The sequence below is a fragment of the Corapipo altera genome, unplaced genomic scaffold (genome assembly GCF_003945725.1).
Source record: "Corapipo altera isolate COAL_440 unplaced genomic scaffold, ASM394572v1 200, whole genome shotgun sequence".
NCBI classification, from domain to species: domain Eukaryota; kingdom Metazoa; phylum Chordata; class Aves; order Passeriformes; family Pipridae; genus Corapipo; species Corapipo altera.
This window is the reverse complement of record NW_020884992.1, coordinates 950231-967109: the sequence shown is the minus strand read 5'-3', so window position 1 is coordinate 967109 and position 16879 is coordinate 950231. Positions and strand designations below refer to the sequence as shown.

General features: G+C 58.3%; 1 protein-coding gene and 1 long non-coding RNA gene across 2 annotated transcripts in view; one reads left to right on the top strand and one right to left on the bottom strand.

The window, feature by feature from the left end:
* The window catches only part of LASP1 (LIM and SH3 protein 1), a 32132-nt gene that overhangs the window by 5948 nt on the left and 9305 nt on the right, over positions 1-16879 (top strand). The window contains exon 3 of the mRNA XM_027666353.1: positions 12676-12760. Within this exon, the coding sequence (XP_027522154.1) occupies positions 12676-12760 (85 nt within the window). The remainder of the gene's footprint in view (positions 1-12675; positions 12761-16879) is intronic.
* Positions 13188-16879, bottom strand: part of LOC113958242 — a 10131-nt gene continuing 6439 nt past the window's right edge. Inside the window, exon 3 of the long non-coding RNA XR_003531462.1 lies at positions 13188-13198. This is a non-coding gene — a long non-coding RNA (uncharacterized LOC113958242). The remainder of the gene's footprint in view (positions 13199-16879) is intronic.

Genomic DNA, 16879 nt, shown 5'->3' with positions numbered 1-16879 from the left:
TTTTTTGGTCCCTTTTTTGGTCCCTTTTTTGGTCCCTTTTTTGGTCCTTTCCATCAGTTTCTGAGCAGTGCCCCCCACTTTTGTTTTCTCACCAAGGAGGACCCTTAATTGTGTCTCTTAATATCTATGAAGCAGCTTTGGAATATGATCTTTTGTAGCTGTTTCTTATCCATTGACAGTTCTTAGAAGGAAAATTAGATAATCTCATCCTGGTATTAGCACTGCTCTGTTCACAGAGTGCTTAAAAACACTAATCCTGACAACATCCCTGCAGGATGGGTGTTGGAGCCATGGAATTCCAGGCTGGTTTGGGTTGAGAGGGGGCCTTAATGATCACCCAGTTCCACCCCCAGGGACACCTTCCACCAGACCAGGCTGCTCCAACCTGGCCTTGAACACTTCCAGGGATGGGGTATCCATGGAATAATCTGTGCCAGGGCCTCACCACCCTCACAGGGAAGGATTTATCCCTAATTATCCCAGCTAAACTTACTCTCCCTGCGTGAGTTGAGTAGGAAAGAGAAGTGGTGAGGCCAGACCAAACCCTCCCAGTCCCGTGGCTTTTATGGGTGGTTGTTGCTGATGGTGATTGTGGCTTGTCCAAAGTCCACCACTTCTCCTGGACTGAGAGGAGACTTGGAACATTCCAGCTGTGGCTGGGAATGGCTCTTTCCTGGGATCTCTCCCCCCTGAAGCACAGGGTGGTGATGGCGTGGGGAAGCAGCAAATGACTGTTAATTGGTTATTTAGGGGGAGCAGCTTTTGGGGTGAAACTGGGAACTTCTGGAGTCCCACGAGGGGGGGAATGTGTGTCCTGAGGCAGGAGGAGCTGTTGGTTTTAGGGGATCTTTGGGCTGGGCAGGGGTCTCAGCCCACCATGGGGGTGGGAGCTGGAGACTGACAGGGATGAGACCCCTGAGCTGTCCAGAATGTCCTGATCCTGTCCTGTTCCCTGGACCAGGAGAACCCTGCCCCCAGGACATACCCATCCCGGGGCCTGGGGTCCTGTGCTTGTGCTCTCCCTGCAGGCTGCTGGAAGGGAAGTGGGATAATAATGGGAAATTCCTGACATTCCGAGGAGTCTGCGCAACCTCGACCCATCTCAGTTTCTCAGCCCCCTCTCTCAGGGCTCCCTTTGATGCTGCTGCTGCTTTAACCCCTTCACAGCCTCTGCCTGTCCTGCCCCTACCCCCCAGGGCAGCTCTGGATGTTTGGAATTGTGCACAGAAACTTGAGTTGGATCCTTTGTTCTTCCCACTGTGCCTGTCTTGGAGCAAAGGGAAGTGAGGAGCAGCTGGAAGCTGCTGGCACAGGAGGCTCTGCCAGCCCCAGTTCCAGGGGCAAGGGGGGGGTGAAGGGAAGCTCCAAGTTTGGATGTAGGGCTGGTTCCCTCTGGAGTGTCCTGGGGAATAAGAAACTCCAGGCAAGGTGAGAGTGCCTGGCAAAGGCCAGCCCAGGAGGAGCTCACCCTTCCCAAATGGAGTCGAGGGACAAAATCTTCTGTCCCCGGAGAAGGGGGTGGAAAAGCAACGTTTATCCTGGCAGGGAGAGAGGCTGCTTTTCTGAACATGCCTCAGCACAGGGTCTCCTCTGTTTGAGCCGTGGCCTCCTGCCAAATTCCTGAGTTTCTTTCTTCAAGAGAGCAGGAGGAAGAGGGCTGGGCTTCCTCCAGCTCTGACATTGCCCCAGCAATAAATCCGTGAGAAGCCTTTGGGGACAGTGGCTGGTTCCCTCTGCCCTCCCTGTGCCAGGGTGTGGGAATTGTCTGGTGGCAGCTGTGAATGTCTCCACCCTCCTCCCTGTCCCTCCCTGGGCTCCAGCTGGGCACTGGGGGGGACTGGTTGCTCACTGGGAGCAGCATCCAGGGCTGGGCTGGACTCTGTGAGCACTTTGAACTGGAACAAGGAGGGAAAATCCAGCTGAAGTCTGAGACTGGTTTAAATGAAGGGTGTGAGGAGAACCTGGATACAAGGGACAGGCAAGACCCGTGTTTGAGGGCCCAGCTGCTCCCAAATATACATTATATGTAGGTTTTAATATTTAAGTGGCTGTGCTGGGGGGATGGCAGAGCTGTGCTGAGGCTGAGGGAGCGGGGAGGTCCCGGTGGAGGTGGTACCTGTGGCTCAGTGTGCAGCACAGATCCCGCTTGGAAAATCCTGTCTGGGAGTTCAGAGCTGAATGTTCAGTCTGGGGAGGCTTCAGAGCCATCCCTGGGCAGTGATGCTGCTTGGAATGCTGAGGGAACGCTGGGATGGGGAGAAGGAGCAGAATCCTGGGCAAGAGGCTCCTTCTCTGCCTCTCTTGGCTACAGGGGATCATCTGCTGCTCTCCCTTGAAGCCATCAAGACAAGAGCCAAGGCCGGGCTTTATCTCTGTGGGTTTGCCTGAATTCCTGCTGCTGAACAAGCAGTTCCCAGTTGGATGCATCCCTGTCCAAAGCCCTGGCTGGGCACACACATCGGTGTGGTGGATCAGAGGCTCTGCTGCTGCTCCCAGGGCTGGGCTCGGGTTTCTTTCCCTGCTGCTGCTGCAGAGAAGCTGCAGGAAGTTCCTGCCTGACTTGCAGCATTCCCTTCTCCTGCTCCAAGGAGACCCAGCCTGGCCTGGCACATCCTCCTGTGGTGGGATGGTGCTGCCCACCCAGCCCCCCTGCTCGGCTCCACAATCCCGGGCTGTCCCATCCCACCAACCCAGAGCCCCAGGACGTCTTGGTGCTGCTCCACCCCCACATCCCCCTCACTAAAAACTGCATTTTTTTTTTTTCCCCTCCTCGAAAAGGGGCTAAAGGTTGTGTGAGGCTGCCAGAAATATCCCCCGCGGGGGGGTGGGGGTGTCGGCAGGTCCCCGCTCTCCATCTGCCGTGACTTCAGCTTTCCCTCCCGGAGCTGCTTTTTCCTGGTGGAGAAAACCACACCCGGCGTGGCCCCAAAACGTCCCGGAGGGGGGGCGGGGGATCGGGATGCGGGGCTGGAATTCCTCCCCTCTGAGTCAGGGAGAGCAGATCCCGCCCGGCTCACCTGGCGTTCCGGGAGCTGGGAAACCTTGAAAATCCCCGGGCATGACCCAAAAAACCCTCCCTGGCGGATTCCTCACCGTTAAAAAAATCCTGCTTTTCCAAGGGATCTGATGCCTCCGGGCTAATTCCCGGCTTGGAAAAAGTTAGTGAGCAGCTCCACAAGGAGCCAAGTGATCGGCTCTTGGCATCGTTCCCTGCTCCATCTGGGAGCAGCTTTCCTCGCTAATAAAGTGATCTTCCAAAGTGGAGGGGGGGGCAGGAAGGGAAAGAGGAACAACTGTGCTGCTGGGATGGAGTCCAGGTGTTTATCCCAGGCTTTGTTTGTGCCGAGTTCCTGGATGGGAGGAGCTGCCTCTGTGCTGACTCTGCTTCTGGGGTGCAGGGAGGTTGCTGGAACGCCAGAATTCCTGGATTTTGGGGATATGGTGTTGTGGTGGGCTGATCCCGCTTCTCTGCTGAGCTTGGGGAAGGGCTGGCTGAGGAGGAGAGAGGATGTGGTGTGTGGGAAAGCGCCTGAGTAATGCTGGGATTTGATGGCTGGAAGGCTGGGAATGTTGGTGAATCCTCTTTGGGGTGGAGCATCTGTTTCTGGAGGGCTCGGGAAGGGCTTAGTCCTGGGGCTGTCGGTGCTGCTGACCTCTCCCAGCTGACACTGTTCCCCCTGGAAATCCCAACATTCCACAGAGCTCTCCACCCCATCCCTGGCTGTCACTTCTCCCTGGCTGGCTTCTCCTGGCAGGTGTTGGGATGAGATGAAACCAGGGATTGCCCCAGTGAGCCCAAACCAAAGCCCTTGTGGATGAAGGTGAGGTGGGAGGGTGGAAATCCAGCCGGGATTCCTGCAGGGACCTCCCCTCCCTCCCGGGCTCACCCTGTGCGTTGTTGCTCCTTTCCAACAGCCCCAGGTGTTTTCCACACACCTGGAAGAAGTTTCCCAGCTGCTCCTGGGGTGAGGAAGAGGGGAATATGTGCACAGCTGAGGTGATTTTCCCTTTCCCCTTGCCCAGGGAGCTCACAGTGTCCTCAGAGCCAGGAGCTGCCCGGCTCTGACCTCGGCTCCAGATGGATGTTGACTTTCCTAAACTTGCTTATCCATGTCTGGAGCCAAAAAAACCTTGTGGAAAATCCCAGCTCTGCCTGCTCTGTTCCCAGTGCTGGGAGGGCAGGACAGGGACTGCTCTGCTTTGGGGGCTCAGGGATGGGAGGGGGAACAGCCCTTTGCAGACGTGAGTTCTGAATTCCCACCCTGACAATTCCTTCCTCCTGCATTCCCTTGAAACATTTCCATTATGGCTTGAAGCAGGTTTGTGGAAATAGGCTGGTTTTTTACTCAGGTAGCTGCTGGAAGAGGCTTTGGAGACAGGGATGGGATGGGATGGATCCTGCTGCACCCACGGAGAGCAAAACCCTGTTCTCACTGTGCCCTGTGCCAAAACAGCCACGTGGGAGCCTGTGGGGATGGGATTGGCTTCTCCTGCCTCCTCCAGCCCTGGCACCAGGACACTGGGTGGGCAGCAGGAGGGGTCTTTGAGAAATTCCATCCCACAAAGTTGTGCTGTGCTCTGAGTCAGGTTTTGAGGCGGGCTGGGAGCAGATGCTGGGAGCAGGCAGCAGCTGCACACGTGGAGGGCTGGACCAGCCATTTTGGCAGCTTTTCCCCCTGAAAATGCTGGGAGGAACTGGAGTCTTTTCCTTGAAAACACTGGAAGGAACAGGAGCCCGTGGTGGGGTGTCTGCAGGCCCGGCGTGGGGCTGCTTTCCTGGCTGACAAAAGAACAGTTTATTTTTTAAGCTCAGTCCCCGAGAACCAGCGACTCTTTGAAAGGCAGGATGTGAACTCTGGAGCCTCCTGGCAGAGCACAGCCAATTGCTTCCTTTGTTTAGCTCCCCTGTCCCAAATCCCTGGTCCAGCTACAGGGGGGGTGACTGTCACCCCTCAGGATGGAGTGTTTGCATCCAGGGCTGAGGGATAAACCCACCAAGAGCCCTCAGCTTAGAGCAGCCTGTGCTGGATATAAGCAACACTTGGAGCTTGAGAGGCCCTTCTAAACACTCACTCATCCCACATGTGGTCCATGGAGTAAACTGGCCTTGCTGGAGGATCAGAGGGGGTTTGAGTTGTGCTGAAGTAGCAGAGTCTGGTCCTGTAGCTCCCAGACCCCATTAGTTGTCTCTGTAGAGCAGCTGGACGATGCCACGCTGCACCTAAAGGAGTTTTTGCCGGTGTTCCAGGAGAATTTAACCTCCTTTCCAGCTTGGGAGAAGCTCCAAAGGCAGAAGAAGCTCAAGTGCTGCCACTTGGCTCCTGGAGATGGGAATTCTTAGGAGGAAACGCTGCTTTTGGGGCAGGACTGGGATGTGATGTGGTGCAAGTGCTCAGAGGTTCACAGTGATCTGGAAGTGGGATCTCTGGCAAACCCTTCCCACTGTTGCTGTGGGGCTGGGAAGGTGGGAATGATGGGAATGCTTCCCAGGTGTGGTGGCTTATGGATCACAGGGAAGGGGCTGTTCCCGGTCGGTGTGTGGGGAGGAGGGGCCGTGTTTGGGAGAGTCTCGCCCTGGGAGGGGGGCAGGAATCGCTCGTGGCTCCCCAGATGGATCTCTCTGCTCCGTGGCTGCAGGATCCGGGGAGCAGACGGGGCCCTTCTTCCCCCGGGAAGGCCCGAGCCGTTCACAGCCGGATAAACTTTCATCTGCCTCGGAATTGCCGAGCTCACACGGCCCCTAATGCGGGAGCCAGACGGGATCTCTGGCCGGAGGAGACTCCGCTGACCTGATTTAGCAGCGCCACAAAAAAACCGCCTCGGCGGCTGCGGCACCTCCGGCGCGGCCTCCTGGGGCCTCAGGGCCACACAGCTCCTCTTTTTGGGGCAGGATCTGGGGGTTTGAGGGTGGAAAGGGGCTGTTTGCTGGGAGGGGGTTGCAGACTGGAGGGATCTGGGCTGGGGGTGTTCGGGGGGCTGATGGTCTGTGCTGAGCTGGGGAGGGGGAAGCTCAGGAGAGTGGGGGGTCCCTGCTGTCACTGTGCTCCTTCACTGGCTGTTCTGTGGGAAATTCTGAGCTGGGAGGGACCCCCAAGGACCATCCAGCCCAACTCCTGGCCCTGCCCAGGACACCCCAACAATCCCACCCTGTCCCTCAGAGCGTTGTCCAAACCCTCCTGGAGCTCTGGCAGCCTTGGGGCTGTGCCCACTGCCCTGGGGAGCCTGTTCAGTGCCCAACCACCCTCTGGGGGAAGAACCTTTCCCTGAGATCCAACCTGACCCTGCCCTGACCCAGCTCCAGTCCTTCCTTGGCTCCTGTCCCTGCTCACAGAGGTGATCAGTGCCTGCCCTTCCACTTCCCCCTCAGAAAGCTCCAGACCTGTGAGATCTCCTCTCACTCTCCTCCTCTCCAGGCTGGATCTGGAGATGCTATTCCCAGGCTGTCTCTCCCGGTGGGTGTAACCACCCGAGGTCCTGCAGAGCTGCAGATTCAGGGGGTGTTTTCCTGCCCCCCCTCCCCGAGCAGGGACGGGCACACGGAGCCCTCCCTCCATCACATGTCCCACTGCCCCACATCCCCCCGGGTCACTGGGATTAATGTGACAGTGGGGGGAGGGCTCCATGTGTTCTCTGGCTCTAATCAGGCAGGGGATGGCTGGATGTGCTGTCTGTGAGCAGACACCCCGAGGTGCCCAGGCCAATCCCCCCTGGCTGTCTGGCAGCTCTGCCTCCCAAGACACCGAGCTATTCTCCATCTCTCCTTAAAATAATCCCTGTCTGGAGCAGCTGTGGGATGCTGAGGCTCCACAACACCCACCCTGGGGCTCTGCAGCCCCTCAGCTCCATCCCTTCACACCCACAGCTCAGCTGCCACAGCGTCACCAAACCCGGCGTTCCCCAAAACCCACCGAAACCTGGATCCCATCCCTGGATCCCATCCCGCTTCCCCCTCCTGCATCCCCATCCCCTCAGGCAGGGAAAACACTCCCGTGCTCCTTCCAGCTCGGGTCCTGCTGGAGCATCACCCCCCAAGCAGGAAGGGGGGGGCCCCTCCCTCGGGCAGCACCCACGGGTGGCTTTTTCCCCCCCCCCCGAATCCCATTTATTCTTAGAAGTTTCCTGGTTTTGCCTGGAGAGCTCTTCCCCAGCAGCAGACTTTACACAAATGTCACAGCCCAGGGTGCGTGGGACTAATTATTTCCTCGCAGTTTGTCAGGAGGGGGGTGGGTTGAAGCAGCTTCCCCCCTCCCCCCCTTTATCTTCCTGGGCTGCTCCTGCCTGGAGCCTGTGGAGTTTTCCTAAAGCTCTTCGGGGCTCCATCTTCCCTTAAGGTGCCTTTTGTTCCCTGCAGCTTCCCGACCTGTTGCAGTAAATTGGGAATAAGTGAGTGTTTCTGCAGGAAAGGGGGTGAAGGGCATCAGGGCAGGGGTGTTTTAGGGGAGCACACCAATCCTAACTCTCTGCCTCCATGAATTTTGGGCTCAGCGCTGGGATAGGCACCCAAATTCCCGCTGGTCCTGCTTTGGGAAGCCTCTGGCTGGTGGGGATGCAGTTGTGGTGGTTTTAGGGTGGCTTTGGTGTGTGCTGCTTGTGCTGCTTCGAGGTGGTTGAGCAACAACCGCCCTCCCCCTCCTGCTTCCGCTGCCAGGTCCTATTTCTGGTGATGCTGGGGGGGGCTCTGAGGACCCCCCCGGCTCTGCTCCTGCCTGGGTTTGGGTTGGGAGAAGGGGGGGAACCGGGTCGTGCTCCCCCCAAAGGACAGCCCCCGTTCCCACGCAGCCTCCCCCTCCCCTCCCAAGGCAGTTCCCTCCCTGCCTCCTCATTAGGGTTTAATTTATTGCTGACTCTCGCCGTGGCTGGTTCTCATGCAGAGGAGCTGGTTTGCCCCTCCCTGGTGCGTGGCAGGGATCGGGGGGTGTCTGTTTGGACTGGCTGGGCAGGGGGGACCCTCCCCCCCATCCTTCCCTTGGCCTTAAATTCCCTGAGGACTCAAATGCCTTCTCCTCCCGGGAGCCGGGGAGAAAAGCTGCGGGGGAAAAGCGGTGCCCGATCCTGGGGGAAGACGCTGAATTTGTGCGGTTCCTCCCCCGCCTGGCGCAGACAGACAGATTCCTCCTGCCTCTTCCCCACGGGGGGCTCAAGGATTGGAGTCAAAGCTGCCTCCAATCCTTGGGAGATTTCCTCAGAATCCAACGGGAGCCTAATTCCAGCTTCATCCCCGGTGTCCATCTGCCCTCCCTCTCCGGGCTGGGCCGGAGCAGGACGCAGCCCAGCCTTGCTGTCAGCCCGAATCAGGCTCTTGTTTGCCGGGTTATTTTTATTTTTCCCCCTCCTCCAGTGGCTTCCCGGTTTCCCTGAGCTCCACGGGGCTGGATTCCTGCGTTCCCCAGCCCTCGCAGGGACTGGGGTTTCCCTCCTCCCAAGCGTTATTAGCATGCCCGGGGCATGGGATGCGGTTGCCATGGCAATGGGATGATTTCTGCTGGCAGCAGCAGTGATCCGACGGGAGCTCCGGGCCGGGACTGGGGGCCGTGTCTCGCTCCTTGGATTTCCTGGGAGCTGTTAAAATTGGGAATGTCTGGAAAGGCTGCTGCCGAGCAGCAGGAAAAGAATCCTCTGGGTTTGTAAAGACCCCGGGGAGAGGTGATGGGGTGTCCTCACAGTGCTGGGAGAGAGCTCTGTCCCACTTCCCATGGCTGGGCTGGGAATGGTCCGTTATCCCGTGCCTTCCCAACCTGCTCTGCACATGGAGAATTAGGGATCTGGGAGGGTGTTTGGAGAATTAATTAGTGATCTGGGAGGGTGTTTGGTGTCTCAAAGAGGCCCAGAATGGTTGGGGTTGGAAGGGACTTCAAAGGGACCCAGTTCCACCCCCTGCCACAATCCAGGGACACCTTTCATGGTCCAGGGACACCTTCCATGTTCTGGGACACTCAGGGTTTGAGCTGCTGGTGCTCAGAATGTGGCTTTGTTTGCTCTCACCTTGGTCTGAGTCAGGCTGGGACTTCCCAGACACTCAGGGAAGGGCTCCAGGCTGGGAGCAGTGCCGGGGGCGGGAGAGGAGCCTGGTCTGTCCCCTCGTGCCCCTCCAGCCAAGGTGCTGCTCTCAGTGGATTAGTGCTGCTGTTAATTAAGCCCTGGCTCTGCCAGCAGCTCCCTCAGGGCACCTGGACACGGAATCCTGGTGGGGTTTGCTCCTGACTCTGCCCAGCAGGTACCACCATCCCATAGCCTGATCCTACGGAATCATTAAGGCTGGAAAAGCCCTCTGAGCTCACCCAGTCCAACCATTAACCAGCACTGCCCTGTCACCACTAAACCCTGTCCCCAAGTGCCACATCCGCAGGTTTTCGAACACCTCCAGGGGTGGTGACTCCACCACTTCCCCGTTCCAGTGCCTGACCACCCTTTCCAAGAGGAACTTTTCCCTGATATCCAACCTAAACCTCCCCTGGTGCAATTCCCGACCGTTTCCCCTCGTCCCCTGCACTGTGGTGTCCTCCCGCTGTCCTGTGGCTCCTGGTGAGCTCAGGACCCTCCCAGAAAATCACATTGTTGGGGGTTTAATGCGGGAATTTCTCTGCAGCAGCCACAGGCAGTGGCTCAGGGAAGTACCTGCCTTGACACTGGATCCCAGTGTGAATCCTTGACACGCCAGCACTGGAGGCACTGGGAAGGAGCCCAAGCACACAGTATTATACCCCCTCTAATCAGATTAATCCAAACGGAGATTAGGCTGAACCCTTCAAGCAGTTGGTGATCTGTTGTTTGGGTAAAACTTATTCTTGTCCTTCTCAGCCTTGCTGCTGGGCATTTGAGGGGTGGGAAGGGTTCATTTGGGCTTCTTTGCTGTGGTTGTGGCCACGTCCTGTGCGTCCCCACGTGCTGGGGACAGAGGAGGGCTGGGGGGTCATGGCCAAGATCCATCAGCAGAACGTTTCCCACCCTTCTGGCACCCTGCTTTTGACTCCCAGATCCCCAAAGCAGTGGGAGAGTCCAGCAGGACAAGCTGTGGAGCAGGGAGGTGTGGTTTTTGGGGAGCTGGTTGGGGTCTCACAGCCCAGCCTCATCAGCTGCTCGTGGGCTGTCCCCACATGGGCAGAACATTTCCCGTCCCTTTGGCACCCTGGGATGGTGACAGTGGGACACTGGGGGTGCCCAGTGGGACAAGGTGTGGGATGAGGAGGTGGGGGTGTATTTTTGGGCTCCCCTGCAAGGCTGGGAGCAGGAGGAACCTGCAGTGAGGAGCTGAGCTGTCTTTTCCCCTTTGTGCAAACCACAGCTGCACTGGGTGGTTTCTGTGTGTGAGGTGGGTTCTCCTTCTGTCTCCAGCAAGGCTGAGGCAGCTATTTTTGATCTCGAGTTTCCTGCACTGCTGCCTGGTTGAGGTATGTGCTGCTCTGGCAGGGCTGTGGTCGGGGATCTGCTGCTGTCCTGCCCCGCCAGCACTGCCTCAGCTCCCTCATCCCCCAGCTCCCTCATCCTGCCAGATCACACAGCTCCCAGAGCAGAGCCCCAGGGCTTCCAAGAGCCACAGAGCCCCATTTCATGTGGGCTGGGGAGGGCTGGGAGCTGCAGGTGTCCCGGGCTTTGCTGCACAGCCCTCAGGGGACAACGTGTTTTGGGCTGCGTGGGCAGGAACCAGGGGGGATGGATGTAAAGGGACAGAGGGCAGGGTTAGATTGGGAGGTGGGGAAGGAATTCTTCCCTGTGAGGGTGGGGAGAGACTGGAATGCAATTCCCAGAGAAGCTGTGGCTGCCCCATCCCTGGAAGTGTCCAAGGCCTGGTTGGATGGGGCTTGGAGCAACCTGGGCTATGGAAGGTGTCCCCATGGCAGGGGGTGGAACCTTCCTGATCCTTAAGGTCCCTTCCAGCCCAAACCATTCTGGGGTTCCCTGATGGAGATGTGGGAGCTGCACAGTCGGAGTTACAGCCCTGGGACAGGGATCAGGGTTGTGTCAGAGCCTTCAGATCCCCAAAAGCAAGTGAGGGCTCGCTGTCCTCTGCAAAGAGCTGCAGTTCTGCCCTGGTCACCTCTGAGAGCTGCTGCAGGGAGGGGACAGGGGGTTGGCCTGGCTTGGCAAGGGAATTCATCCAAGTCCCTGCATGGATTTGAAAGTGAAACAGCTCCCTGTGCTGCCCCAATGCCACGTGTGCTCAGTGTGACCCGGGGCTGGGCTGGTGCCCTCCCTGAGCCTCCTGCTCTCAGCAGGAACTTCCTGAAAGTCTCTGTGGAGGGGTTTGGAGGGAGCCCCGTTGGTGAATCCTGCTTTAACACATGTGGAAGAGAAATCTCTGCCCCTTCCCAAAGCAGTTCTGTGCTCTCTGTGGGGTGTGTTGGGTTTCTCTGCCAGCCCAGGGGCACAGACACCGTCTGCTCCGGGTCAGGTTCCCTCCCTGGGCTTTTCCTGGGAAGTGTTGTGCTCAAAGGGAGGGTTCTGCCTCTGCAGCCAGGCTGGGAATGTTGCTCTTGCAGGCTGTTCCCTCTGTCCCACGGGCAGAGCTCCAGACACGGCTGCAGGAACGGATCCGGCCGTGGGCAGGAGCATCCCCCGGGATGCAGGACAGGGCTGATCCCAGGGAAGGACCAGGACCCAGGTGGTGAAGCTCCACAGTGTTGGGACTGACTCAACCACCTCTTGGCAGCTGAGAGACCCCAAAAATAACAGCCCCTGGGGGGTCTGGTTGGGCCCAGCTGAGTGTTGTCCCACTGTTATCCAGGGATTTGCCTTGTGCTCTTTTCCATGTCTCCTGGGGGTGGGAATGGCCACGAGAGGTTCATCCATCTGCTTGGACAGGGCTGGGAGCAGCCTCCAAGCTCGAGCACTGGATATTTGCTCTCTCCCAGGGCTCTCCCTGGGTTTCTCCCTGGGCTCCTCTCCCTGTTCCTGCCTGTTTTCCCAGGCAGGGTTTTGCTGACGTGGTTCAGGATCAGGATCCTCTGCAGCACCAGGAAACCACAGTGTGAGGGTGGTGTGGCTGAAACTTCAGTCAGGGCAGCAACTAAAACCTCCCACCTCCCCCTGTGACCCTTCCCAGCTGAAACTGTGATGGGCCAAGTCACTGTGGACCAGAGTCAGCAGCTTTCCAGGGCTAAAGACACCCTGAGGGCTGGTTGAGGGATGCTGATGGTGTGTTAAGGCCTCTCCAGAAACCAGGCAGGAACAGACATGGAATGGATTTGTCCCTGGGGGGAAAAAAGGGCTCCTCTTGCCCTTTTTTTTTTTTTATAAACCTGAAGTTAATGTGTCGAGACTGGGAGAGAACCGAGTGGGAAGACTGGGGAGGTGTCAGGCACAGAGAGGGATCTCACCATCCAAAATCCCAGCTGAGAACTCCCCACCATCCCAAATGGCAGCTGCCAAAGCCACGAGGGGATGTGTCCCCAGCTCTGGCTCTTCCACAGCGGGACCAAAGCACTGGAAGTGTTCAAACAAAACACATGGATGTGGCACCTGGGGACACGTTTTAGTGGTGACACAGCAGTGCTGGGGAATGGTTGGGCCCGATGGCCTTGGAGGGCTTTTCCAACCTTAGTGATTCCATAATCCCGTGGTCTGGGACTTTGGGCCGTGTCAGAGCACCCGAGGGGATGGGGCTGGTGGTCCTGGGGTGGGAGGGAGAGGGCAGGGAGCAGGGGATCAGTGGGATTAATGATCTCCTTCCCTCCCCAGACACTACCCGAAGCAATCCTTCACCATGGTGGCAGACACCCCCGAGAACCTGCGCCTAAAGCAGCAGAGTGAGCTCCAGAGCCAGGTGAGCATTTCACAGCCAGGTGGGCCCTGCAGAGCTCCAGGCTTTCATACAGTATGGCAAAAAAAACCCCCACAGTCTTTTTCCATTATGTTTTTGTCTGGTGGTTCCACATTTTGGAAGTTCTGTCTGTGTCTGGCTTCGGGAGGCTCCTGAATTAATGTCCCCAGTCACTCACCCAGTGGCAACGTTGTATTTGTCACTTCTCTTTGTACCTTTGGAGTGCTGATCTCCTGCTCCCTCCTGCTGGAGCTGCATCCTTTTCCCTTCCAGGATAATTCACCAGCACAGGAGGACAACGAGGTTGACTCTGTTCTCCAGAGGCCTTAAGCCAGACCTTGGGATTTTGACCTGAGCTTGAGAGAGGGATTGGATATTTAACATGCAGAATACTGAATATTTAATGTGCAGAACTGTTCACCTCAACCTGGGGAAGAAATTCTTCCCACGGAGGTGGCAGAGCACTGGAACAGCCACCCAGGGATGTCATGGATGTCCCTCTCTGGGGACACACCTGGACACACTCCTGTGTCACCTGCCCTGCCTGGGCAGGGGGGTTGGACTGGGTGGTCTCCAGAGGTCCCTTGCAACCCTGACAACCTTGGGATACTCTGATTTTGGGGTGCAGGTCCCTCCTCTCAGGTCTCACCCACCCCACCCGTGTTTGCTGCTCCCTTCATTCCCGGCTGCTGGGACCTCCCAGAGGTGGGAATGCCCCTCTCCCAGCCCTTGCCTTTCCCCAGGTGCCATCCAGGTGAGGTGGCAGATCCTCCACCTGGACAGGCGTTGACTCTCCCGGGGGGGTATTTCAGGTAAACCCAAAATCTCGTAGGGCTTGAAAGCTCTGGCAGGCAGGAATAAACAGATGGAGGGATAAGGACTGGCACAGATAAGGATTTCTCTCTCTAGTGGGAAGAGCAGAGCCTGCTGGAGAGGGTGTTGTCCAGACGTGTCCTGTTTTATCCCCTGGAGGTGTCCCTGGATCAGCAGAGTCCCCAGCCCTGAGCAGGGTGTGGGCTGGGAACTCCCAGTGATGTGCTGGGGACTGTCCTTGGGTGGGCCACAGAGTGATCCCGGCTTTCCTTTTGCTCCAGAACACTGACAGCAGGAATGTGGGCATCAATTTTGCAGGAAAGCTGCTGGAAGGGCAGGGTTAGGGCTGGAATGGGCCTTTGGGTGGGTGACCCTGCCTGGAGTCAGGGCAGCAGAGCTGGGGAAGGGGTTGGAGCAGCAGGAGCAGCTGAGGGAGCTGGGGGGGCTCAGCCTGGAGAAAAGGAGGCTCAGGGGGGACCTTCTGGCTCTGCAACTCCCTGACAGGAGGGGGGAGCCGGGGGGGGGGCGGGCTCTGCTCCCAGGGAACAAGGGACAGGAGGAGAGGGAATGGCCTCAGGCTGTGCCAGGGGAGGGTCAGGTTGGATATTGGGGAAATTCCTTCACTGAAGGAATGGTCAAGCACTGGAAGAGGCTGCCCAGGATGGAATCACCATCCCTGCAAGTGTCCAAAAAAGCCTGTGGCTGTGGCACTTTGGGACAGGGCTCGGTGGTGACACAGCAGCGCTGGGTTGGACTTGATCTCAGAGGGATTTTCCCACCTTAGTGATCCCAGGACACTCTGGTGGGACTTTGCTCTGCTGAGGGACCATGTTGGAGCATCTGAAGTGATGCCCTGAGCCCTTGTCAGGAGCTGGGCTGTGACAGGAGTGCAGCCCTGAGCTCCTGGTGAAGCTGTGCCTGGAGAAAACGCATCCAGAGGCAATTTGGGCTTGAGTCATCGACTCAGGAGAACACAGGATGTGGCAACTGCTCTGGGAGTCTCTTTAACTCCTTTTTTTCCCTTTGAGAAGGGGCAGTAAGGCAGCCTGGGGTGCTGTCAGCAAGGCCTGGTGGCTCGGTGCTGTCCTGGGTGGAGACAGCCCAGCGTGGCGTTTTCCACAGTGGTTTTGGGGTGAATGGTCATTTTTTTGGGATCAGCACACTGAAGGATGCCATGACCTTCCTTGTTCTCTTCCCATCAACCTGAGAGTGTCACAAGCTGAGAAGCAGATTCCCTGGGAATGCATCCAGGAGGAGGGGGGAGCTCAGACCTCACCTGCAGCAGCCAGGGCTGGTGGTGCCCCTGGGGTTGTGAAACCTCGGCTTCTGTAAGGGCTCTTCCTCTCAGGGAGCTGCCCAACAGCTCTCCCTGCCTTGCCCGAGTGCAGCCTGGCTCAGGCTGAGAGCTGGAGCCCAGCCTGGGGCTGGATTTGTGTCCGTGGAGCGGTGACAGGGACAAGGGGACACAATTTCCATGGTAACCAGCGAGATGCTGCTGCGCCGAGGAGGCTCCAGCACCGGGGGCTCCGGGCTCTTCCTTGGCTGTTGGTTGTTAAAGGGCACCCAGGGTTGGGACTGTGCTGTGTCTGGGCTCTCCTGAGCCTGGGTGGGACTTGCAGCTCCCCGGGGAGGTGGCTGGGACCAGCCTGGCAGGAGGAGGGGGTGTCTTTTTTCCACCCCTCACCTCCAGTTGGTCAGCACAGCCCAAACCCCCACAGCACCCCCGTCCCCGGGACAGGAGCAGCCATGCCCGGCCCCTGGGGGTCTCCTGGGCTTTGGGGGATGGAGCTGGGGTAGCACAGGGCTGTGAGAGCCCTCTGCAGCCTTGGCTGCACCTCAGGAGAGGGGCTGGGGTGCGGGCAGGGTCTGCCAGGCACCAGCACCCACCTCCTCAGAGCTGGATTCACCCCAGGGTGAGCTGCAGAGTGGGATTTCTGCGAGTGGAGGGGGGTGCTGGAGCTTTGGGTGTTGGCAGAGCCCCTGCAGAAGGGCTGGGGAGGGATGTAGGAGGGGAGGGATGCAGGAAAGGTGGGATGCAGGAGGCAGGTCGGTGGCAAAGCTGAACCAGGTGGAAGCTGCCAGGCTGGATCACCTGGAGCCCGGGGGAGGATGGATCCTAAACACACTCCAGATAAGATCTTAATTCCTCTCTGCCTTTGTTCTGCCTACAAAGGGAGTCTCCCATTTTCCAAGCTCCAAACATTTGTGTTTCTTGGAGCGTTCCAGCTGGAACCCCTGCAGCTGCTCTGGGTTATTGACAGTCCTTCACTAATTGCAGGAGCTGAGCAGAGCCCTGGGCATGGAGTGGGTCACTCCAGCCCTGCCAGGGCAGGCAGGAGGCTTAAGAGTCCTGCAGATGAACTGGATGAACTGGGGCTGTTGGCTGAGACAGGGAAAGGCTCGTGGAAAAGGCTGGCTGGCTCTGCTGGCAGCCTGGCAGGAGCCTCCTGTGCCAGTTTGCCAGTTCCAGTGCCATCCAAAAAGCACATCCCAGCTCTGCCCGGGACAGGCAGGGTCTGCACGTGCACCCAGGGGTAAAATTCCCTGTGGAGTAAGATCAGGGCTGTGTGAACTGTCACATCTTGCCTTCAGGCTTGTGTCTGTCAGCCAAACCCAGCCGTGGCTGAGCTGTTGGTCCTGTGTCCCTCTGGAGAATCCCTGGCTGGGCTTCCCTGCGGTGGGAAAAGGGGGTTTGCTGGGTCTGTGTCCTCTGCCAGGGATTTCCAGCTGGGGGAGGGCAGTGAGAGGGATGCTCCCCAGCAGCTTTTCCCATTCCTCTGGAGCCAGGCTCCTGTGGGGCTGGAGAGTTGGGCTCCTCATGGACAACCCCCAGGGGGCTGATCCTACATTCCCTCCACCAGAAACATCCCCCTGCTCTGCCCTGGGGTGGCTGGGAAAGGGGCTGGATCACAGGAGCATCGCTGGGAAAGGGGCTGTGGGTGCACAGGGATGGGGGGACAGGGGGACAGGGACAGGGTGCTGGGCAGCTGCAGGGAGAGGACATCAGGGATGGGGTGACAGGGATGGGATCCTGGGCACCTGCAAGGATGATGTGACAGGGACAGGGTGCTGGGCAGCTGCAGGGATGGGGTGACAGGGATAGGATCCTGGGCACCTGCAGGGACAGGATACCAGGGTTGGGGTGACAGGGATGGGATCCTGGGCACCTGCAGGGACAGGATACCAGGGATGGGGGTGGACAGGGATGGGATCCTGGGCACCTGCAGGGATGGGGTGACAGGGACAGGGTGCTGGGCAGCTGCAGGGACAGGATATCAGGGATGGGGTGACAGGGGTGGGATTCTGGGC